The sequence below is a fragment of the Zootoca vivipara genome, chromosome 8, assembly GCF_963506605.1.
Source record: "Zootoca vivipara chromosome 8, rZooViv1.1, whole genome shotgun sequence".
Classification (NCBI taxonomy): domain Eukaryota; kingdom Metazoa; phylum Chordata; class Lepidosauria; order Squamata; family Lacertidae; genus Zootoca; species Zootoca vivipara.
The window spans coordinates 22953879-22979774 of NC_083283.1; the positions used below are offsets into that span (position 1 = coordinate 22953879).

Consider the following 25896-nt stretch of genomic DNA (forward strand, 5'->3'; position numbering starts at 1 on the left):
GAGGCTGTTGATAAACTAACACTAGAAGCTTTCATACCAAGATGGGTGAGCTAGAGTGCAGATATATAGTGAGCATAATGGAAACCTGGTGGAATGGAGAAATTAAGTTGGACACACTTATCTCTGGATGCAAACTCTATAGGAAATATAGAAAAGAGTGTACTCTGGAAGTGGTGTGCAACTCTACATTATAGAGTGCACAGCTAAAGGAGCTAGAAATCCCAAACAGGGCATACTCCTCCACGGAAACACTGTTAGTGGCAATACCAGGTCCCAAAAGTAATTTTGTATTGGTGATACACTATTGCCCCTCTGGCCAAAACATCCAGGGTCTTCTTGAGATGAAGAACAAAATAAAGTGGGCACCCAAAGGAGAAAGTTTCTTAGTTATGAGTGCCTTCAGTTACCCTCACATAGGCTGGTTGGGTATATCTTCCAACTGTGACAAAGAGGTAACATGTCTGGAAACCCTAAATGACTGTGCCCACGAAGAGCTGGGCATGGAACCAACCAGAGGGGCAGCAACCCTGGACTTGATGTTAAGCAGTGCCCATGAGCTGGTGTGAGATGTAAGTGTTGCTGAATTGATTAGGAACAGTTACTACCGTGTTACAAAATTCAACATTCTATTCTATTCTATTCTATTCATTAATTAAATATCTCACTTCTGACTGGGAAAGATTGATGGAAGATAAAGGCCTTCAGTAGGTGACAAAAAGAACAGAAAAACACCTGTTTGATTTTTAAAGGAAAAAAATTCCAAAGAGTAGGTGCCTGATATATGTAAGTAGACAGCTTACAAGAAGGTGCAACACAGGCAGTTGCCATGGCACTGAAAAATAAACCCCAACAAATTATGAGGAGAAACCAAGGTTTGCTCTTGGCTTGCTGTTCATGGTTTGTTTGGAGAGAAACAAATCACAAGCCTGGGTTTGAACATCACAGCAAGCCACACGCTGGCTTGTTTCCTGGCAGCGCAGCAGCAGCAGAAGTGGGAGAATAGTAGAGCAAAAACTTTTCCTTCACATTAAATCACTGTTTTTATCTATGGCATACAATCAGCCAAGTGGGCCAACACAGACATACAGTTTGTGCTTGTAGTCGAGTAAGTATAGTGAACATTCCCATATTAATGTTCCAACATTTATTTTTCTACAGTTTTGCAGAAATTGTTTAACATGAGATTATGTTTTCCCCCCACCCATGGTCTTTCGATTCCATGCAGAATGGTTTTTTTTTAAAAAAAACCACAAAACAAATGACATTGGAAAAAGGATGAAATAATTCCATTCTTTAGAGCAGGCACCCCCAAACTTCGGCCCTCCAGATGTTTTGGACTACAATTCCCATCTTCCCCGACCACTGGTTCTGTTAGCTAGGGATCATGGGAGTTGTAGGCCAAAACATCTGGAGGGCCGTAGTTTGGGGATGCCTGCTTTAGAGTAGACTTTCTCTAGTGTATTATGTATAAACTGTAATATTTTCAAGGAAGATTGTTCTGAGCAAATCAGACTTACCTACAAGTGACCATTTTCTCTCCTGAATCTGTCACTCTTGTTTTGTTTGAAGTTCCATTCACTACTACCGGTATGCTCCCCTCCCCATTTCCTGTCCATAGTGGGGAAGAGCATGCTTGGCTGAACTAGGGTATGACAAACTATGGGCAGGAGTTTCCCAGTGAATTCCTTTTAGAGAAGACCTTATGCAAACATCCACAGGTAGTGAGTAAAATAGAAAAAAGACCTTATTATAGGTCTCCAAAATGTGTTTCTGTATTGTTACAAAGTCAAGTAAAAATATTTTAAACCTTTGATGTCGTTGAGTGCATAAGTAGGAAAACTTAATTGGGAATGTGTAATAAAGTAGCAGAAGGAAAGAATATATGAAATTTGGACTACAGCTTGAGTCTAATTGAAACTTAAATAGAAAACATTTATTTCAGACATCTAAATGAGGATTTAATTAAAGTAAAATTAGCTCATCTTTTTAGTTTTATCCTTGAATAGGAAATTTGAAACATACTTGACTTGATGGTTGGCTTTCTCTGACTTTGATTAATCACTTTCAAAGTAAGCAGAGGATCAGAACAATAATTTCATAATTACACGCCAGTGAGTTAACTTGAAACCTTAACTAAAATAACTGTAAAGGAAGTATGATGTTGGTTAGTTTCATGTGATGCTGTATATTTTTGTTACATAATTCAAATACTTACAAGTGCTAATCTGGAAAAAGAGCAGTTCCATGGTTCTATTCATTTATTTTCAGGATGTTTTAATAGGAAATTGTTTGAGATGGGAATATTAATTTCAAAGGCACTGTAGCAATAGTTAAGAGCTTATTCAACCTCCATTGATGTTGATAGATGTCTTCTTTGGTCTTCTATACACATTGGATCAGGACCTACAACTTTTAAGCTTTGTTGAAGATATATTTGATGGAACAGTCATTGTGGTTAAAGTATTCAACAAATCTTGCTCATTGTGAATTATTATTGTATGGTAATGCACTAGTTTCCTTTTCCCAAGAGAAAAGTTATAAATAAAACTCTGAACAAGCTGAAAGAATTTAAAACTGCTACAGAGCATGATTGCTTGTAATGAGAGAGAGTTAAGTCTTCCTATGGATCAAAGTGTAAGACACAACTCTTTTGTAACATGAAGGTCAAAATGGGCCACAGCTGCTTGTAACCAGGATCTTCTGCCACATTGTGCTCTTCAGCTTGGTCATTTCCAAGGTATAACTTTTTGATCTCATGGATTGGTAAGGCTATAGCAGATGTCCTTGCCTGCTTACTTACGCCTTCAAGGTAAAATGTAAATTCTGTAATCTTGGGAACTCCTGACGGTGCAGAAAATCTGACTGGGCTGGGGGTTGGAGGCCAACTGGAAAAGGAAGAAAGCAAACAGTCCATTGCTCATCCTGCAGTACTGATAGGGAGTCCCATTAACTTGCATTTCAGTTTCTTCTTCTTCTGGTGTGATTGGCACGCCTTTAAGATGATTGAAAGGTGGGTTGCTTTCCTTAATTTCTGGAACACAGATGTAGTTCATTCTGCTTCCTTCAGTAGTCATTAGAGACCCCTCCCTATCATGCCTCCCTATCCTATTATTACTTGCAATTGTGAAATAGTCATTGCAAACAAAACACTACAGATAAAGCTTCTATATCACCCCTGCTGGCTGAAACATTTAGCCATTGTGGCACCTTAAAGACTAAAATACTTATAATGGCGTAAGCATTTGTGGACTCAAGCACACTTCGCTCATTGCAACATGGCATTTTAATCAGCTGAATAAATTACAGTATTGTGAATCTGATATCATAAAAGATGTGATATTTAACATACGTTTCAGCTGTAATAATCACTGACTTCAGTTTTTGCATCTCACTGCCATTATACTTGCACCTTTACAAGTTTCTCCTTTACATACATGCCAGCTAAGGTTTCACTTCATTCATCTGACAAAGTGGGCTTGAGTCCACAAAACACTTACGCTCTAATAAATGTGTTAGTCTTTAAGGTGGCACAAGATCTTTTATTATTTTCATGAAAAGGGACCAACATGGAACTTCTTTGAAGATCATTAAGAAACGACAGGCGCATATATATACATGTGTGAATCAGCTGTTTGCCCCTCTTTCAACTTACAATTGAGGACTCTGCTGCCTATTGTTCTGGAGTAGACTGTTCTGTGATACGGTAGACTGTGAAATCCTATGGCAAGATTCACCAGGACGAGCAGCTTAGAATGCAGCTGATCTCCAGCTTAGCCAGATGATTCCTGACTCAGCTGGTGTTAAGTCTCTTTAACTGTGGCTCAGCCAATGATACGCTGGCACAACTTGCTCAGCCAGCAAAAGGGGCATTCCAGAGGTGTGGCATGGGGGGGACCAAAGAGGTTGAATGCTAAGCTTGATTATGTCACCTGGCAATACAGTGCAGAACACTATTTTTAAAGGCTTGTTTTCCCTCTATCCTGCTGAATTTGGTTTGGATCCATTGTAACTTTATGCCAGCTTACCGTGGCTTGCTCTGTGCCATCTTCTTGTTTATAAGATTGCTCTCCCAGCTAGTGTTTATGTGTATTTACTCACTGTAACCTTTTATATATGTGTTTTGTTAATAACCTTTCATTAATTCACAATTGCCTAGCTGCTCTTGTTATATGAACTTAATTGAACAATATGGCATTTCATTCTTAGGAAACAGAGTGCCGAGATTTCTGTGGTCAATATCATAGAAAACATAGATCAAAAGTGAGATTCTTCAGTGTTTTCATTATGCATTTTAAGAACTTCTGTCAGAGTAACTGATTATTTGGGAAAGCAAAGTGCAGAGACGACTAGCAAACATCCACATTCAAAGCACTATGCTTTTAAAATGTAGCAGTACACTTATTTACCCCCTACGATTGTCAATTTTTTTAATTGCAAAGGAGAAAAAACTATAGTCAAAAGAATATCTAAAGCTTCCATCCTGCATTTTCTTTACGAAACTTAATATAATAATTGACTTTGCCGAAATGTTAAGGTTATTTGGACTGGAAGTTGGTTAAAATATAAGACTGGGGAAAAATCTACCGTATTTAAAATCTGTACACATGTAATGTCTGTGCTTATTCAAAGACAACATAATTCCAAGTTATGTTTTGTTGGATATGATGCATATTAAACGTAAGAGTCTTATTTAAAAAGAGGTGCCAATCAATCTAAATTTGTTGTAGCTAGAATTTGATGGTCTAAGGATAACTTATCATTCCTTTCTTGTTATAAAATAGTCAAATTTTGTAGTAGTATCAGTTAAGGAGTTTATGGAAACTTGGTTTAGGATTGTTTAAAAGAACACAAAATCTTTAATTTGAATTTGATGGCACCTGGTTTCATTTTTGTTCCCCCAGCAACACCACTGGTACCAAAAGTTACCAGCAGACCACCCTGGTTTAAGCAAAGGATGAAATCACTCTGGTCTTTTCTTTTTATTCCTTTAGTTTGCTGACTAAATATTTAAACAGAGGTATAACACATCTGTTATAGTTTGTGACATAGCTGTAGAGCAAGACTTTGTGGTGCATAATTTGCAATTTTTTTAAACACAGATTAATCTTAAAATTGTCTTCATGTTTAGCACTCTAAATGAAAAGAGAATTAAACTATGATTTACATTTTACAAGGCAAGAAGTAAGAATGTGTGTTTTAAAGCAACAAGCAGCTCTTGTCCTGAGAAATAGACCTAAAAGTTCATATTTTTAGCTTGCATGGTCTATTTTTAACATTGTATGAATCCAAGGTTGCTTCCAGATGTGATTTAGTTTTCATTATTGAGGTTCCCATGGGAAAGAGAGAGAGCCAACACAAATGTTACCTCCAGAGTTTTGCTCTTGTGCCTTTTTGACAGTGTCAGTAAGTTTACATTGACTATGAGCATTGGTTAAAATGTTTAAAGATGTGTATGGAATTTTAAGCATTATGAGTCCCTAGCTTTGTTTTTTGGGTGGTATGTTAGAAAAGGCAGGGGCAGGGAAGGACAATAAAACCTGGAAAACCTTGGCTGCCATTCCAGGTACCATTTTTTGTTGTTGTTGAAAAATTCTCTTTGCAACGATGGTAATAAACTAGTAAAATGGAAAATGCCATGCTGTCTTAAAGGCCACACGGATTTTGTGTAGCACATGCTTCCCCTCCTTAAAAATGGTATCTAAGTGAATTGTGTATGCTGGTGGCCAAAGGGAAATTGGACAGGGGGTTATTCATTTTAAAAATAATAATTACTCTTCTGCAGTATTATATGACACCAGAATTGTCCCTTAAAAAATAGCAGTCATGGGTGAACTGATCTCTTGTATAGTATGTGTTGGGTTTTTTTCTTCCCTTTGGGAAGAATAGTTCTCTGCTAATGTAATTTGCTCTTGCTACTTTCCCAAATCAGCCAAGTTAGCTACTCCCTTGCTTGGTCTGGAGCAGATCTGCTCTGATTCCATCATGTGTAAAACACTTACCGCGCCTGGCTCAGGACCATTTTTGCTCTCCAGTTTTGTTCCAGGCTACCCAGTTATATTAAGGAGCAAGCATTTTCAGGCATTACTTGGCCCAGAACAGCCTTGCCTATCCTGGTGCACTCCAGATGTTACCTATTACAATTCCTGACCCTTGGTCATGCCAGATGGGGCTGATGAGAGTTACAGTCTAAAACAACTGGAAGGCACCATGTTGGGAAAGCCTGGCCCAGTGGAATTTTGGGCACGATCCAGCCCCTACAACCTGCATATTGAAGGCATAGTGCATATGGTCTTGCTTGGCTACATAATTTATTTATTTAATTCATATCCTGCCCTCCGTCCTAAGGGAGCCCAGGGCAGTAAGTACTTTGGTGATAAAAATACAATTAAGAATAACCCCTAAGTACATACCGTACTTAGAACATTTAAAAACTGTTAAAAACAATAAAACACCTGATGCGAGTTTAAAGACTGATATACCCTCAGCAAAACAGTAAAAGTTTTCAGCAGGCATCTGTTTTATTTATTTGCATATTTATAATCCACACTTTGATAAAAAAACCATATCAAGGCAGTATATAACACAGAAGAATAAAATCAGCAAAAAGTATTCATAGAAAGATCAATAAAGAACTACAAAGGAATACAGTTATGGTGCCTGCCTAATGTAAATAGGTAAAGAGTTCCAAATTGCAGGATGGACAGTGTGTGGCGCTTATAGAAGTGTGGGTTCTGCAGATTTAAGTGATCGAGTCAGCATGTTGGCGTAAGGTGATCCCTTAAGTAAGCTGGTCCTAATTCAATAACGCCACATTGAACTCAGCACGGTAGTAAACTGGCAGCCAGTGTTTTCCAATTTTTTTCTACCCATTTTCTAATTTCGAGACGAAGGAAGATACTGCCACGGAGTTGTTTTTCCAGTTGCTAGCCCTAACTCTGAATAAAAAGATCCTATGTCACAAAGAGTGGTTTGACCATCTTTCTGAATTCTGCTGATATCCTAATGGTCTATTTCTGACGTGTAGTACAGTACTTGGGGCAGAGTTTGTGCTGCATCAGTGTCTAAAAAAATCCCAGCAGGTTATTCTTGCATTAAATAAAATACTGGTATAGTATGTCACATTCTATCTGATGCTGTTACATTTTGTAGCATTCGTTTTCCTTTGCCAAGGAGAAAGTTTAGAAATATTAAATGGTAAATGAATGCATTGATAGCCAGGCCCACCTAATTCTATTATATATCTATTTTTATCTGTTGGAAACAAGCAAAACAATTCAAATAGTTTCTCCAACTAGATCTCATATTGTGTGCCATCCAGCCAACATTTGCTCTTAGTTTGTAGTAGTCTGCATTTATTTTATTTGTATTGTAATCTTGGCTGTAAGGCTTTTGCTTTTAAAAGCAGGGTTTTAGCAGTAGCAATACCAATTGCCCACAATTATTGCACTGGACACACATAACAAGGTTTTCTATGGGCAATGTTGCACCTACCTTGAAGCATAATCACATTCTCAAAACATAAATTTGATACTATGTAGTTTTAAAACTACATAGTATGAGAGAATGCTCTTGTAGTCTGACAGGAAGTTATGTTTTCTATAGCAGCTTTTCTCAACCGCTGTTCCGCGGCACACTAGTGTGCCGCGAGACGCTGGCTGGTGTGCCGTGACATGCGCCGACGAGAAGGGCGATTTGCATTGTCACGTGCCTGGCGGCCGCCAACAACCAACACTGACCCGCCGGAAAGGAAGCCGGCCGGGTCACGACGCGGGGCGAGCGCAGCTCTCAACAGCCACCACCACGGGAGGGTGGTTTTAGACAAACTTAAAGAAGCTGGCTGGATGAGCTCAACCTGAAACTTGCTGAGCAAAGGATTGTGCTGGCAGAGAAACCAGTGGCTTGTGAAGCCTTATTACAGGAGATTGCAACCAACACAGCAATTGGCAAGTGTTTCTTACAGTCATAATTATATAGTCAATATAGGGCGGCACAGAGTTAAATTTTTTAACTTTTTTAATGGTGGTGTGCCTCGTGATTTTTTTCATGGAACAAGTGTGCCTTGGCCCAAAAAAGGTTGAGAAACACTGTTCTATAGGATGCCTTAACTTGAAAAGTATACCCACTTGTTTCAAACTGATCAGCATCTCATTGCAACATAAATATAGTACCTTATCTGCTTCTACTTTGGGTTAATTATATGAGTTGTTAAGAGTGCTGCAAGCCTCTTCAAAGCTTAGCATCTGTTACAAAATTCCATTGCTGAGGTGGTAAAGTGGTGTTCAGGCATCTAAATCAAAACTTGTATTCATTTTGTCTCTGGTCTGGTCAGGCAATGCATTTATTTGTGTGTATACAAGGTGTCATATGATGAGTGTTGGAATTTCTTGGTTGACCCATAAGCTTTGTTTTGAAATTTAATGGAATAACAACATACTCAGTGTTCTTGCGACACTAGGCCAAGCCATGGAGCCATGGCTTAATTCTGGGTGGTAGAACAGCAGCAGAGAAGAGTGAAGTGGCTGTGATTTTTTTTTAAAAAAAAACTGGGAGTACCTGTACATTGACACATTCACCCACGGTTTGGGTTAACATTGTGTGTAAACTGAGCTGCTATGTAGATTCTGGTTTCCCCTTTGCTTATGAATCTTACTGAGTCTTGCGTTAGATATTCAGAATTCCTTTAAGCTTTTAATGCTTCAACGGCAGCCTATGGTTTCTCATTGGGGATTAGCAAATAAAGAAGATAATCAATAAAAGTAATTTAGTGTACGAAGTAATATGTTGATTTTCTTTCCCTTTGAATTTTAGCCAGAGATGGTTTAGATTATGACACCCAGTGCTTTGCCTTACGGCTGCGATTCTATAACTTTTTTCAGATGCATCAACTATGCACTGCCTAATTTGTTATGAAAGTGAAAGAAAAGTTGTTCAATAATTCTAGCTAAATTGTGCTGCTAACATATGCTTCTGATGAAATTTTGGTAATATGATAAGAATTTGAAAGAACTGTGTGATTGCTTAGGTTTAAATAACCATTTCAATGACAGTCAACTAAAGATGTATTTTCCTTCCTTTTTTGAGGATCATTTATGAGATGTTATTAAGTCCAAATGGCAGAGATCTGCCAGTAAGACATACTGAAATATAACCAGCAGAATTGTAAAATGAGTGCTCCTTGAATTTAGCATTAAGGTTAAATATAATTTTATTCAATTTATAATTTAATGCAACTTTGCTGAGGTAGTTCAGTTAAACGCATTTTGAAATCTTATTTCCATGATACAGATTTGTATTTAAACACATTTTTAATAACTGCATATGATGGGTGCCTCTAGATTTATAATTCTTTGCTATACTGCAAATATTGTTTGATAGTGAAAGTCTGTGTGAGGGACAGGGGATATCGCGAAGTCCCTCCCCTCCTGAGTTCAAGCCCGTCCCCGAGCAAAGGGGAAAGCAGGGAGAGTTCCGATTCCAGTGGGGAAGCAGGAAGTCGTGTCCGAGGCTCAGGCAAGGTAGAGGAGCCAGGGTCCCAGGTGGGACAGGAAGGGGCAAGTAAGGGGGGAAGACCCATCCCCCCAACTCCAGAATTACGCAGGAAGAGGAGGGGCAAGAGGATGGGTCTGCCAAAGCTTTTGTGTTGGAGAAAGACGCGCCAAAAGCCATTAGGAGGTTCTGAAACCGACTGACAACATCGCTCCGTGTAAATAGCAATGACTTGAGCACTGTAAATACGCAGCACCAATAAAAGAATAAAATGCAGAGCTGCGTAGCGTCGTTACTCTGAAGTAGTCCACTCCGGCCACTGTGACAGCAACCTCCTAATCATTTTTGGGCTACTTTGGAGTTGCCGGGATGAGCGTGTCAGAGGCGGAGAAGTGGCGGCAGATCGCTGAGCAAGCCCAGCTAGAACTGCAACAGCTGTCGCTGCAGGCGCAGGGAGAATTGAAGGCAGCTAAAGAGGAGACTAAGAAGGTCCAGGACGACCGGCTACAACTTGCGGAACAGGTGAGAGAGCTCCAGGAAAAAGAGCAGCATTTAAGGGCGGTGGCGGTAGACCTCCAAAACAAGCTGGATGCAGAGAAAAACAAGGCGGGAGGGGCACCCCAAGTCCAAGTGCTGCCAGGAAGGAGAGCCGGGACCCTAGTAAGCAAGTTCAATGGAGACCCGAAGGAGTTTCAGGGCTTTGAGACTGAGATTGTGTATGCTCTTGAGCTGCACCACGATGAGTTCCCTGATGATGAGCACAGAGTAGCGTTTATTGTGGAGCACCTTACAGGGGCGGCCAGGGAGTGGCTAAGACCGTTAATTGCAACAAGGAATCCTTGCATGAAGAATGTCAAACTATTTCTAGAAGGTTTGAAAACGATGTATTCGTCCGATAGTCATATGGACCAGACTAAGGAGGAACTTCATAATTTACGCCAAGGAAATATGACAGTTCGCGCGTATTGGGCGAAATTCACCATGCTGGTGCACAGATTGGGGTGGGATCTGGAGTCTGCCCCAATGCAAGCGGCGTTTTACTTGGGGTTGCATGAGGAGGTGAAGGATGAGCTCTCGAGAGGTCCAAAGCCCAGTAATATGGATCAACTGAGCAAAGCGGCTCTGGCGGTGGGGGTGAGGCAGGAATCCAGATGGAGCGACAAGCAAGCAACGCGCGCAAAGCGGGCTTGGTTCCCACGGTCGCAGGAGAAGCCACTCCCTCAACAACCCTTTCAAGCCACGCCTGGGGCCAGTCAGGACCAGGAACCCATGCAGATTGATAGCGCGCGCGCGCGCGGGCTTTTCAAACCCCAGCGGCGCCAAGACGCAAGGAGGGAAGGGGTGGGAATTGCTTTCTCTGCAACTCCCCCCAGCATCTCGTCAGAGACTGCCCACATCGCAGGGAGTGGCAAGGAAAGGCGGGAACGGTTGTGCCCTCCCCCACTGACGCAGCACCACAGCAGGGAAACGGGAAAGCCTGGCTGCAGGAGACAAGGGGCGGCAGCCAGGCACAGTCAGCAGACAACAGCCCCAGCCCACCCACCCGCACAGAGAGGAGCAGAGCCAGCCCACCCCTCCCAGAGCAGGAGTGGTTCTCGAAGTGACGCTCACGCTCCCAAATGGCTATCCATTGACGGTCCTCGCCCTAATTGACAGTGGTGCCTCAGCCAACTTCTTCTCGAGAAACTTTGCAGAAGAGCACCAGATCCAGCTTCTGCAGCTGGATTTTCCTCTGCACGTGGCAACCATTGACGGCAGAGAGCTGCTGGGAGGGGCCATCACTCATCAACCCCCCCCATGAGAATGACGGTTGGAAGGCACTCAGAGACACTGGCATTCAACGTCACCACCATCTCAGACCCCCCAATCGTTTTGGGCATGAGCTGGCTGGCGCGCCACGACCCCTCCATAAGTTGGCATCAGAGATGCATCACTTTTGGATCGGACTTTTGCCTGGAACATTGCATGCAGCACCAACCAGGGGAGGGGCCTCCGATAGCCACGGTGGCCACCATGCACGTCAAAGGGGGTGAGGCGATACCCAAACCATACTGGGACCTGCAGGAGGTCTTCAGTGAAGCGGAGTCCGACCACCTGCCCCCACACAGGCCTTTTGACTGCCAGATCAACCTGGTGCCTGGGGCAACTATACCCCCAGCCAAGCTGTACGCCATGTCAGACCAGGAACTGGAGGATCTGCGCGCTTTTATCGACAAGAACCTCAAGCGGGGGTTCATCAGAGAAAGCAAGGCAGCAGGGGGCAGCCCGGTCTTCTGGGTGGACAAGAAAGACACGCAACAGCGCCGTCTTGTGGTGGATTTTAGACGGCTGAATTCGGTGACAGAGCCAGTGGCTTTCCCCATGCCCAGAGTGGATGATCTCCTGACAGCGGCACGCAGAGGCAAGATTTTCACCAAGCTAGACCTGAGGGGGGCGTACAACTTGATCAGGATCCGGGAAGGCGATGAGTGGAAAACCACGATGTTCACGCCTCTGGGCTCTTTTGAATATCTGGTGATGCCCTTCGGGTTGCAAGGGGGCTCAGCATGCTTCCAGGCCTTCATGCACCACGTCCTGGGGTCCCTACTCTTCAGGAAATGCTTGGTCTTTCTGGATGACATCCTTATTTACTCCAACGACCCAGTGCAGCACGTGAAGGACGTCAGGGAGGTGTTACAGCGCCTGAAGGAGAACCACCTGTATGTGAAGCTGGAGAAGTGCAAGTTTCACACCAAGGAGGTGGACTTCCTGGGCTACAAGCTGTCAGACAAGGGGCTGGCAATGGACAAGGACAAGGTGCAGACCATCCTGGACTGGCACAGCCCCAGGACGCGCAAAGATGCCCAACGCCTACTAGGCTTTGCCAACTTCTACAGGAAGTTCATCAAGAACTTCTCTCGAGTTACGGCTCCCATCACTGACTGCCTGAGAGGCAAGCAGAAGTTCAGGTGGACACCAGAGGCGCAAGCAGCGTTCGAAAGCCTCAAGAGGGTGTTCGCCTCAGACCAGAACCTGTTCCACGTGGTTCAGGACGCGCCCCTACGCATTGAAACAGATGCTTCTGATAAGGCTGTGGGCGCCATTTTGTTGCAACTGGACGCCAACAGAGAGTGGAGACCCTGTGCCTTCTTCTCCAGGAAGTTGACCCAGCCCGAGCGAAACTACACAGTTTTTGATCGGGAACTTCTTGCGATCCACGCGGCGTTCCAGCACTGGAGACACTTCCTGGTGGGCGCCAAGCACCCCATCCAGGTGTGCACAGACCACAAGAACCTGGAGTTCTGGAGAACTGCCAGGGTGCTCAACCAGCGGCAGATACGGTGGGCGGAGTTCTTCTCGAACTTCAACTTCTCCATACACTACATCCCAGGAGAGCAGAATGTCAGGGCGGATGCCCTCTCCCGCAAGCCAGAGTACATGGAGGAGGAGGCGCCACCAGCCCCAAGGCACATTTTCCCCCCGTCGGCATGGTCCTGCGGAGCAGCAGTGGTGAGCGAGGCAGAACTCACAGCACTGACGGCAGCGGATGAATTTGCCAACCGCATCTTCAGAGAACTGAGAGGGGGGAGGGAGCAGGCAAAAGACTTTGCAGAACGCAGAGGGCTGCTTTTCTACAAGGGTGCGCTGTACCTACCCACCACCCAGCTTCGACGTACGGTCCTCAAGCAGATGCACGACAACCCTACAGCGGGGCATTTTGGAAGGGACAAGACCACTCACCTAGTCATGAGACACTTCTGGTGGCCAGGGGTGAGGGAAGATGTTCGAGACTATGTAAGGGGCTGTACCACCTGCCAGCGGGCGAAGGTGGTCAGAGCAGCGCCACCAGGGTTGCTGGAGCCCTTAGCCACACCACACAGGCCGTGGGAAGTGGTGTCCATGGACTTCATCACAGATCTGCCTTCGTCCAGGGGTAAGACTGCAGTGTTGGTGGTGGTGGACCTCATGTCCAAAATGTGTCACTTTATACCGTGTGCCAGGGCAGTCTCGGCAGAAGAGACAGCCAAACTGTTTGTTGATCACATTTTCAGACTGCATGGATTACCTTTAAGGGTTATTTCGGATCGTGGCCGCCAATTTGTTTCCAGGTTCTGGCGGCGGCTCATGAACCTCCTGCAGGTGGAGGTCAGCTTGTCGACGGCTAGACACCCGCAGACCAACGGACAAGCGGAGAGGGTCAACGCCATTCTGCAGCAGTACCTGAGATGCTACGTCAGCCAGCGGCAAACGGACTGGGTGGATCGCTTGCCACTAGCAGAATTTGCCTACAACAATGCAGTGCACGTCTCCACAGGGGTGTCGCCCTTTAAGGCCAATTACGGGCGCGACCTCAGATCTTTCCCAGAGAGGGAGAGGGAGGAGGAGGAGGAGGGCCCACAGGCTGAGGATTGGGCAGAGGAACTGGAGACGGTGCACCAGCAGCTCAGAGAACACTTGGAGAGGGCCAAGGAAGCGTACAAAAAGGGGGCAGATCGCCACAGGCGACAAGGGGAGGTCATCAGGGTGGGGGACAAGGTGTGGTTGTCCTCGGAGGGCCTTCCCACCAGAGGGAGGTGCAAAAAGCTGGCACCCAAATGGCTGGGCCCCTTCACGGTCACGCAACAGGTCAACCCGGTGGCATACAGGCTGGCACTGCCAGAGGACATGAGGGTGCATCCAGTGTTTCATAGATCGCTGCTGTCGCCGTACAGGGAAAGCAGCAGGCTCAGAGACAGCGAACAAACCCCCGAGGGAGGGGGGGAGAGGGAAAGCAGGGAGCAACTCAATGAGGCCACGGCCATCCTGGATTCAAGGTGGGGGGTGGGGGGCCTGGAGTACCTCATGGCATGGGAGGATGCTCCACCGTCCCAGAATGAATGGGTTCCCGCCACTCAGATACAGGAGGAATTCTTGGTGGAAGAATTTCACGCCCTCTTTCCCCACAGACCCAAGCCCTGGCACATGGAAAGGGAGGGGGAGGAGGAGGAGGCACGGGAGAACAGCTCACCATGGCGCTGGGAAGCGGAGTTTGAGGAACCAGAGGATGAGGTATGGGTGTCGCCAAGATCCACCCAGTCAGAGGAAGGAGCAGATTGGCAAAACATTTTTACCCCCACCAGCTCTGACGCCACGGACTTTTTGGGATTCCCGTCCTCCCAGGCGGAAGGGGGGGGCTCGCAGGACTGGGGGGAGGTGTTCACACCAACGGGCTCGGAGAGCACCGAGTTTTTAGGCTTCCAGTCGTCACCGACACATGGGGGGGGCCTGGGGAGGGGTGAAGGAGAGCTTGGGAGGGGGGTGGATGTGAGGGACAGGGGATATCGCGAAGTCCCTCCCCTCCTGAGTTCAAGCCCGTCCCCGAGCAAAGGGGAAAGCAGGGAGAGTTCCGATTCCAGTGGGGAAGCAGGAAGTCGTGTCCGAGGCTCAGGCAAGGTAGAGGAGCCAGGGTCCCAGGTGGGACAGGAAGGGGCAAGTAAGGGGGGAAGACCCATCCCCCCAACTCCAGAATTACGCAGGAAGAGGAGGGGCAAGAGGATGGGTCTGCCAAAGCTTTTGTGTTGGAGAAAGACGCGCCAAAAGCCATTAGGAGGTTCTGAAACCGACTGACAACATCGCTCCGTGTAAATAGCAATGACTTGAGCACTGTAAATACGCAGCACCAATAAAAGAATAAAATGCAGAGCTGCGTAGCGTCGTTACTCTGAAGTAGTCCACTCCGGCCACTGTGACAGTCTGTTATTTCTGAACTTGGATGGCTTAAACCTTATTCAGAAGCTGGCACAAGATTTGCAGGATGCAGAAACAGTTGTTCTTAAGAAATTGGTGTTTATATAAAACACACTCTTTCCTATTGTGTTTGATTATAAAGATAAGAGTGGTTTTCCTAACTTCTTTCCCCCAGAATGGAAGAGACTTTTTACTGGTTGAAGGTATATTTGGAAAGTAATGGAAACTGGATGATTTTTGCTAAACTTGTTTAGAGTAGATAGCTCTTTACCTGGATCTTAAGTTGGTATGTAAAGGTGTTGGTCAGCAGGAAGCTTCTTGGTCAAAGAACATGCTTCTTAATTGTTTCCAAATTGTTGCTCTCTGTGTTGATGTTTTCCTGCAAGATTATATATGTAATTGTAGCACAACCTGAAAGTTGATTTGTGTATTCGTTAAGTGTAAAAATACGCTGTGACTGTCTTCCTTCACAGATGACCAATTTTTATTTGAATGACCAAGAGTTATTTCAGATTATATGTAAAATTATGATTACTGCTGCTGCCCCAAGATGCCTTACTTTACAATCTCATTGTTTTTGCTTTCTGTTCAAGGCTTCCCTTAGGTAAAGTGAGGCAGCTGCCTCAGACAGCAGACGTGGGAAGAATGGCAGCAGACAGAACTGTGTGTACCACCTAACCTTCTCTGTGCCTCCTCCTCCTAAGCTAGCGTGCTGTCCTTTGCTAGCATTATTTCAAGTTTCAACTTCCAGGCTACTTACATCATTTCATTCAAAGCTTATAAGCATAAATATCACCCTCCCACGTTGATAGCCCTTGATGTCCGTAAAACTGACTAGATTCCTAATTATTTAATACAGTCGTTTAGGTTGACTTAAAAGTACAAATGTTATTGGGAAAGCAGGGCGCAAGCTTTAGACTATTGTTGTTCTTAATGGTCACTGAATCTGCACTCTACGGCCCCCTTAAGAGTAGCTTCACATCAACAGGCTTGAAAATTAGGTAGTCACCTGACATTTAAACAGAAGTGCAAATTACATTATTCGTGTCCTAGAGGTACCAGCAATCCATGTTTAAGCCAAGATATATAACAGAAAATGTTGTATAAAGCTACTGTTTTTGCCTGTCAAGCAATTAAGCAATTTCAGTTTAAATGTCAGTTTGAAGATGAGAAACAGGAAAACAATGTAGAAATATTAGTTGCTCTTAATTCTTCTGTTTTGGTGTTATCCAAGGCAATAGTGTTCTGTAGCCACTGTATGACCTACCCAAAGGCAATTGCAATCCTTACTTTTTCAAAGCTAATTGTTCCATGTTTAGTTTACTAAATGTCATCTGGACTCAGTAAAAAGCAAATGACCTGCATTGAATTAGTATAATTGTAACAAAAACAAAATATCACATAGTTTGGGTCTCATACAGGAAAGGAGAAAGTTGGAAAAAATTCCCTGTTTGATAAATAAAATCTGAGATATGAAACAGGTTTTACCTGTTTTGGACTCTTTAAAATATTAAATTTTTACTTTTTATTCTTTACTATTCGAAAATAACATTTCCTCCCTCAAACTTATTTGACTGTCTCACATCAGTATAAGGTTATTTTAGTGATATATTTCTCTTTTTGCCAATTTAATCCTTTTTAAAATTCCCATGTAAGGCCCCACCATGACCTGGACTTGTAGGTTAGAGAGTGGCAAACACCTGCAAGAGGGGTCTGTTACGTATGCAAGAGGCTCAGTCCTAAGCAGTGCCCCCCTAGGAGCGATAGGCAGGTGATCAAGGAATGGTCAGTTTGAGAGATAAATTAAACCAGAGCCACATGAATACTGTAGGTAGTTTTAAGAAGACTAGTACAAATACAAGTGGCATATTTTATCATCATGTACAGTTTATATTGACTTTGCCAGAAGAAGGTAGGGGCAGAAGAGAGAGAGAAACAGTGTCTTTTTCTGGCTTTTTGGTTCTGTAGTTCTGGTTATATGAAGTCTCACCAGTCACTGGTGCAGGGAATCTCTGCAGAGATCCAGAACAGAATGTTGTAATTCTGTAATTATTTGAAACCTACTAATAGCAATTGTACAATCCACAGAAAGTTAAGTACACTGATCCCTACGGAGATCAGTGAGATTTCATATGTTCTTTTGTCTGTTGTAGCCAACATGTGGCAGGCTTGTTTAGGTGTTATTAAAGATCACATGGGGAAATATTTCACACAGGTGCTTAGATTTCTATTTGCAGTTATTATGGAAACTAGATCATTCAGTTAAGAATAAAAGAGAGAGAGAAGAAAACTGTTGTTCTTGATATGCAAGAAATAATGTAGAAACTGTGGGCCAGACAATGTGTGATTGTAACAGACCCCACACACTGTTCTTCCCCATAGCACTTCCTTTATTGCAGACTCATTTCTGGTATTGGAGTCTAGTTGCAGAATAGATGTCCCAGGGGTTGGGCAGGTGAGTGAGCCAGGTAAGAAAAAGTGGCAAATATTCAACAACCTCAACCTGTGGGCCCTTTCTGCACTCTTACCCTCTGCTTTACATATGATCAGGGCAAATCCATTTTCAAAGAATGGTTCTTTTGCCTTCACATAGAGTTTGATTCAAACCCATCTCTAGACAGCTTCCTTAGTGTAAACTTTAAAAAAGCCTTTCTGACTCACACCAGAGGCCCATCTAGTCCAGCACCCTGTTCTCATAGTGGCCAACCAGGTATCTATATGTAATATGTACCTGAGTGTACACGCTTCCCACCTATTGTTGTTGTTGTTGTTGTTGTTGTTGTTGTTGTTGTTGTAATTAGAATTTATATACTGCCCTATACCTGGAGGTCTCAGGTAATTACCAGCAATTGGCACACAGAGGTAGAACATATCTATTGTGGCTAGCATGTATAACTGAAGTTAATCAAATTGAGCTTCTTTGAAAGTATCGTGCTTGAAAAGTGCTAGAAAGCTACTTTTACACATTTGACCTCTTGAATCATAGCATGTGCAGAACTGCAGAATAATCTTGTAGTTCAAGATAAAATGCCGCCTATCCTTTGGTAATCTTTGCTCTTAATCATGTGACAATTGTTCCCTTATCTTTTCCTCCTCCTGTGACATTTTCTGCTGTACCATCCTATCATAGTTTGCATTAAATAATATCCAAAGGTCATAATTTTAAGAGTATTTGCCGTTTATGGGTACAAATTATGGACAGCTAAACTACTGGTGCAATGATAGGAGTGAGGCCTTGTCAGCATATAACACCTGTTCTCAGAGATCTGCAGTGGTTGCTGATTTGCTACCGGGCCAAGTTCAAGGTGTTACTATTAGTATATAAAGCCCATAACAACTTGGGACCAGTTTACCTATGAGATCGCCTTACTTACCCTATATAAGCCCTTTCAACCACTTTGATTGGCAGAACTCTCACTGTTACAGGTGCCACATAATACCTGTTCCACACTTGTTGGGATGGCCAGGTTGCTAAGGGTCAAAAGAGATGTACAAGGAAGCTGCCTTGTTGTGAGCCATACTGAGAGACAATGCCTCTTGCCTCAGTACTGTCTGCAGCATAGGTAGCCAATACGTTACCCACCTCTATGCTGGTAGATTACAACTCCCATCATCCCTGATAATTGGGTATGCTGACGGGCTGATGGGAGGGGGAGTTAAGCAACATTTGGAGGCACAACGTTAGCTTTCTCTGGTCTACAATGACTGGCAGCAGCTTTCCCATGTTTTCATACAAGGATTCCCCCCCTTGAATTGAATTGCTAGGAATTTATTTTGGGACATTTTGCCTGCAGAGCTACAGCCCCTCATCATATAGCGTGTGTATATATGTCTGTCTGTCTGTCTGTCTGTCTGTCTGTCTGTCTGTCTGTCTGTCTGTCTGTCTGTCTGTCTGTCTGTCTGTCTGTCTGTCTCTCTCTCTCTCTCTCTCTCTCTCTCTCACACACACACACACTTTATGTGGGCTGTGGGATAAGTGGGATCATCACTGGTGTGGAGAGAGGTGGGCTTTTTAATCCTTTGAGTTTGCTGCATTCCTTCTTGCCCCACATTGGTTATTTACGAGAGGAAAGCTTTGGCCCCAACTCCGCTTCCAGTCTAGCAACGGGATTTGTTTTTATCAACTTTTATGTGCAAGCTTAGTAACTCAGCTATCTTCTGTAGTAAACTGAGCAATGTATATTGAGCATTTAACTGTAATGAATGTTTGTTTCCTTCACATGGCCAAAGCAATTTTGTAGTGTGGTTCTGAGCTGCTTTGGAGCTGATTCTCAAACAACCTTGTAAAGTGAAATAAACTCTGAAGGGTTGGAATATACTCTAATTATCCTGTATAAAGTGGTTTATATAATGTTTTATAGTGAGTCGTTGTGTCATAGGTCACTGTTAATTATTATATGGAACTTCAGCTGACTCTGTGATGATGATGATACTAAAGAAACAGTAGTTAGACCATTTCCCCCCTTTAGGTTTTTTTTTTAAGCTACTGCAAAACTGCCATTCTAACTTGAACATTATGTGACAACTTTCCAACTTTCCAGGTTCAAATGTTGGTTACTGTCAAGGTCACAAGCAAATACTTTATCTTGGCATGTCCTTAATTTTAAATTAAAGTATGCTGCTAAACAATTAGTTTGGATTTGCACTTTCTAAGACGAATCTGTTGATCATTGCTATGCCTTAAATTAGAGTATCTTCATTAAACATGATAAAATCATTGTAGAAGGGGTTAATTATGTTACACCAGATGGACACCTTGGCTTGTTGCCAGATTTCTCTCAAGTTAATAGTTTATCTGAATTATTCATGAAAAATAAATACTTGAATGGAGTTTGGGAAAGAATATTACATTTTATGTTGATGGCAGCTTTCCCCATTTATGAAAATCTTGTGACTGTTATAATAGTCGCAATTTTTCTGAGACCTTTTCACAGTTGTTAAGGCTCAGGGTTGCACTACATACTGTGCACACTGCACAATGTATGTACATTTTGGGTGTAACATCAGAACACAAGAAGAACCTGCCAGATCAGGCCAGTCACCCATCTACATAGCTGCCAAGTTATCCCTTTTTTACAGGGATTTTCCCTTATGCTGAATAGGCTTCCTCGCGAGAAAAGGGAAAACTTGGCAGCTATGCATCTAGGCCAGCATCCTATTCTCACAGTGTCCAACCAGATGACAACGACGATGATGATTATATTAATTAAATTTGTATACAGCCCTTCCTCCGAAGATCACAGGGTGGTTCACAAGATAAAAATACAAAATGCGAACACAAAATACATAATAGAAACAAGAACAACCCAGTAACCGCCTCCCACAAACACATTTAAAAGGCAATAGAATGTTAATCAGCCAAAAGCCTGGCTTAAAGAGAAATGTTTTCACCTGGCACCTAAAGATACGTAATGAAGGTTCCAGGCAAGTCTTCCTGGGGAGAGTATTCCACAAATGGGGAGCCACTGCAGAAAAGGCCTCTTCTGATGTTGCCACCCTCTGGACCTCTTGTGGTGGTGGCACATGAAGAAGGGCCTCAGAGTCCGGGTCAGTTCATATGGCAAGAGGCAGTCCTTATGCCTGTGGGAAACCTGCAAGTGGAATCGAAGCTCAAGAGCCCTCTCTTCTCCTGTGGTTTCCAGCAGCTGGTATATGGAAGGAAGCATTACTGCCTCCAGCTGTGGGGTCAGAGCAGTAGCCATAATGACTAGTAGCTTTCAGTACTGTTCTCCACCATGAATTTATCCAGTCCTCTTTTAAAGTCATTTGAGTTGGTGACCGTCACTGCCTACTATGGGAGAAAGTCCCATGACTGTGCACTACACAAATAAGTACTCTCTTTTTTCGTTTTTTTGCAGTGCATGTGTGTTTTCTATGCATGCCCACATATAAATTCAATAAACTAGCACTTTAGGCAGAGTGCTTTGCTACATCTTTATCTCTAGGAAAGTTTGGCAGCTTCTGGGAGATTCTTACATTGGGAAGTAGTAAAAGCACACACCCTGAATTTTGCATATTACAGTCATTTTATTATTGCCTCATTCCCCCATTCCCCCACACCCAGTATGGTGGTGATGTGGAAGCTGCAGTATTAGTACAATTCCTTCCTTTGCCTGTGGAATAAACTGAGGAGCCCTAGACATCTTGGAGGAATCCAGGTTGTGGCTTCTCCCCTCCGACTGTTATTTCTGTTTCAAGGAAAGACAAGTCTTATGGGGGAAATGGCCCTGTGCTACCTTCTTTTTTAGCCTCTGAAGGAGTCATGCAAAAGCTCCCACAATATAATATAAGACAGAGGGACTTGGCATACCACTTCATTCTGATTAATATGTAGTTTGGTTCCAAGCTTACCTGCTTTTACAATTAACCTCTCATTCTTTATCTATTTTTATGTAGCAAGGTTTGTATTGCATTGGCAGATTAATAGAAACCTAATCAATTTGTTAAGTGCTCTAAAATATTACCCATTTGATTTACCCAGTTTACTGTTTTGTATGTATAAAAGTGGCATATAATAGCTGCTAGATCATATTTTATGTGCTTAACCAGGAAGTGTTTTTGCTTCTCAGCCAAAAGACTGTGAAATTCAAAATCTTCTCTTGAGACTGATTAGCAATAATAGATAAAGTAAAGAATGATGTGCACAATGAGGTACAGTTTAAATAGAGGAAATTGTAATGGGAAGTAGCTACATTGGTAGCAGATGGATTTGCTTCCTTTATCTTGGTGATATTGGAAATTCAAGACTAGCTAAACTCCCCTCATCCCCTTCCAGGTTTCAACTTGAAAAATAAAGATAAAAGGAACAAAGTTGTTTTAATTTGCTGAAATACTGATAGACTTACCTTTTCTTCCACCCTTAAAAAAATAGGCAATTTTTATGATTCCTACGAACCCCCCTCCAACATTCCGGAAGCCAGAGCTCTGGTCTGATGAATTCACTGATTTCGTGAAAAAATGTTTGGTGAAGAATCCTGAGCAGAGAGCAACTGCAACCCAACTTTTGCAGGTCAGTATTCAACTGTGTTCCCTAGGGAAGCTTGGATTTATGCCCCCAGCAGATGTAATCCAACAGAGTTTGGATGGCACCATATTGGCTATTCCCAGACCCAGACAGACAGTTCTGGGAAACCTTTCCCACTTACCCAGCTTTCTTAAAAACTTAAAATATTTGGTATTGGTTTTAGTCACAGTTGAATTTTGCATGTTGCTGCCTCCTTCATTCTTCCTGCCCTCATTCTGGAACTCCCCAAACCATTTCTATCAGCTAGCAAATCTGAGTCTGCTTGATTTGAACTCTTTCTCCCTCCTTGTCCTCTCCAACCCTCTGCTTTCCATCTTTCCTTATTTTCCTACTTACCTTTGTCATTCTTGAAGACTTTTGTTGCAGTATAATTTTGGGTTTTAGTTCTTTTCTTTTGTGACAGTGGGCGAAAAATGCAAATCCAAGTGTGGCCCAACTTCGTTTTAGTACTGTGCTTCTGCATTGGTAGCCAGCACACTGTCCTGTCCTCATGCAGCTTTGTAGATGGATATCAAGACTGTAATTGTAACCATGCTTACCTGGGAGTAAGCTTCATTAAATTCAGTTCTGGGTAGATATCATAGAATCGTAGGTTTGGAAGGGACCTCAAGGTCCAACCCCCTACATTGCAGCAATCTCAGCTAAAGCACCCATGACAGATGGCCATCCAACCCCTGCTTATGGTTAGGATATGGTTAGGATAGCGCTGTAACTCTTTTTATTCTAGATGGAACTGAATTAATATTCCTGTACTGTTTTCTCTTTTTATTTATACTTATTTGTAAAAATATTTATATACAACTGTATCATAAAAATAGTATCACAGTGGTGGACGACAACAACAACAACAACAGACAGTAAAATCATAAAAAGCTAAAACAAGAGGAAAGCCATAGTAGTAGTAGTAGTAGTAGTAGTAGTAAAAGTAAACAGCACATAGTGGAAAAGCAGCAGGGAACATAAAAAACATAAAACATAAAAAAACTCTGTAACAGTTAGGTAACATATTATTACTATTTTGGTTATTGATTGCCTTTTACAAGAAGTCTCAAGTTGATTTACAGTGAGAGAGATAATAAAATAAACACAAAAAATTACATATAAAAGATTAAAAACACAATTACAACAATCCACTAGAAACTTATTTATTTCAAAAAAATTATGCACTGCTTGATTGTAAAAAAGCATTAAAGTGGTTTACAAAAAGATAAAACAATATAATCAAGAAAAAACTACAATACTTTAAAACAAAGGTTAAAATACTAAAATAGATTAAAATCCTCTTCCCAAGGACACAGACATGCTTGCTATAAATTATTCAGCTAAACTTCACCCCCCCTTCAACCACAGCAATAAAAACCAGCAGTTGAATAATGCCTGGGAAAAGAGGAGAGATGCCACCACTGAAAAAGGTCATCTCTCTTATTACCACCCTGTGACCACAATAGTCCTGCAACCATGTTCCATATGGCATGGGATATGGGGGGAAGAACTTCATTTTATCGTTTACAAATCTGATGCTGGGAATAAGGTGATATCTGTGCAATAAAAACACAACCTTGAGGAGAGACATCCAGGCTTTGTGCAGAAAATGGATAATTACATTACTAAAATGTGATTGTGTGGGAAGTTCCTGTGCTGAAGTTACAAAAAGAGTTTGCTCTGACTTTTGTAAGAAAAAAAATCAGCAAATTTTTAGCAACTTTTAATAGCAAAGCAAAATATATTTTTGAGAGCACAGCCTATTAGGACATATCAAGGACCATTAGGACATATCAAGAGTCAAGAGCACAATTTATGAGCTTTCTCCTTTAAAAGAAAACACCAAAAACAAAACAAAACAACAAAACAAAACACCCTATGGGGCAGGAGTCAACTAATAAAGTCCCATCAGTGGAAACTAGCACAAGGGGACTTCCTCCATCTTCTCTCTCCTGAAATTGGCTCTTGGGGGTCAGCAAAAAACCCCAGAACAGTGTGCAGGGGTAGGAGAGGGGGACCATTCAATCTTGCAAGGTGACATGCTTGCCCTGATGGGTGGAATAATTGACATAAGGCAACATTGAATTTCTCTCCTGGGTTTTCAATAGATAAATTGGTTTAAAATTCCACTTGGAATTTTAATGTACAAATGTTAATAGCAAGAATAGGAAAGCAGGTGATCTATAAACAGCCATATTCACATTAATGATAGAACACATGCCAGTTCTTAAACCAGGAGTGTAAATTATATTAAAATAGGTGGGTTTTCTTGATTTCTTCAATATCATCTGGCCAGCCTGAGGGTTTTAATTTTACTTCTTTTTTAATTCATCATTGTACATTGTACAGACTGCACATTGTGGCTGTAGCACTTTCCCTCCAGTTCTGCTACCCATGGCTAACCACGGTTTGGCGTAGTGTCAAGACTTAACCTTGACTTGTAGTTTGTTTTCCCCAGACGAATCACAGGTGGTAAACCAGGAACAAACTTTGGTTACAGCTTATGGTTTGCCTGAAGCAAGACAAGCCACTAGCATGGGTTTTGATGGAATGCTAAGCCAAACCATGGCTTAGCCTTGGGTAGTGTAGCAGCAGCAGCAGGGGTAGGGTGGGGCTTGGAAGATTACTCTGGACGTGATCAAGAACTTTCATGTTTGCTCATTTGCATTAAGCCATGGTTTGGTTTAGCATTACGTGTGAACCAGTTCAATGGCTCAATGATTCACTTTATGTGGATCATTATATTGCCTGCTCTGCTTATGGCCACTAACTTGCATTGTCAGCTTGTTAAGATGAATTAAATACTGTAACCGAATGCATTTAAAAGTTTATTTTTCTATGTCAGGCTATCTTCTCTTTGTTTATTTACCACCTAATTCGCATTTCCTTTGGACAATTATATCCTTAACTGTAAAGCAGTTGTGATTTGTAGTAACATTCTTCTCATGGTTGCTGTTTACCTAAACAAACAAAATGGAAAATCCTATTTAGCTGCAAAGCGGTTAAACAGATCATATGTTCTTTTATTCCAAATTTTAATTGCTGTCCAAAGGGAAATGTTCTTTCATGCACTGGTCTGTGAAGTTGATTGACATGTTGTTTTAACATGTTACACCATATTTATACTATATGTACAGTGTCTGTAGGCTCCGTTTTGTGTAACTATATGGTTTTCTTTTCTAGCATCCTTTTATTAAGAATGCAAAACCAGTTTCAATCCTGAGAGACCTGATTACTGAAGCTATGGAAATTAAGGCGAAAAGGCATGAAGAACAGCAGAGGGAACTTGAAGAAGAAGATGAAAACTCGGTGTGTGAGAATTTAATTATTTTTTTGTGTGGCCAGTTACATGGAGCTAGTTTGCACGTAGTACTAAACCATGGTTTAATGCTATACAGATTAGCCTGAGCGAAGCATCGTGCTCTCCCCCCTTGCTTTCCCTCCTTGTGGCTTAGCATTGGGAATCCTGCTTTAAAACAAGCCAATGGTTGCTAAATGAGCCATCTTCAAGCCATGGTTTATGAACCATTTCAGTTTTTTCTTCCAAACTGAAAATAATCTCACCAGCACTCTTCCCGACTGTTCAGGAGGGAGGAATACACAAGCTGATGCTTGCTCAGGCTTGCTGAGGTTGGTCATGCCACGCTAAACCATGGTTTAGTGTTGCATATGAACCAGCCAGTATCTACATATTTAAA

At 42.6% G+C, this 25896-nt stretch overlaps 1 protein-coding gene across 3 annotated transcripts in view; it reads left to right on the forward strand.

The window, feature by feature from the left end:
* Positions 1-25896, forward strand: part of STK3 (serine/threonine kinase 3) — a 115578-nt gene that overhangs the window by 23800 nt on the left and 65882 nt on the right. For all 3 annotated transcript variants that reach the window (XM_035126142.2, XM_035126143.2, XM_060277692.1), the window contains 2 exons: positions 22064-22201; positions 25382-25507. In XM_035126142.2, coding sequence (XP_034982033.2) covers positions 22064-22201; positions 25382-25507 — 264 coding nt within the window. The remainder of the gene's footprint in view (positions 1-22063; positions 22202-25381; positions 25508-25896) is intronic.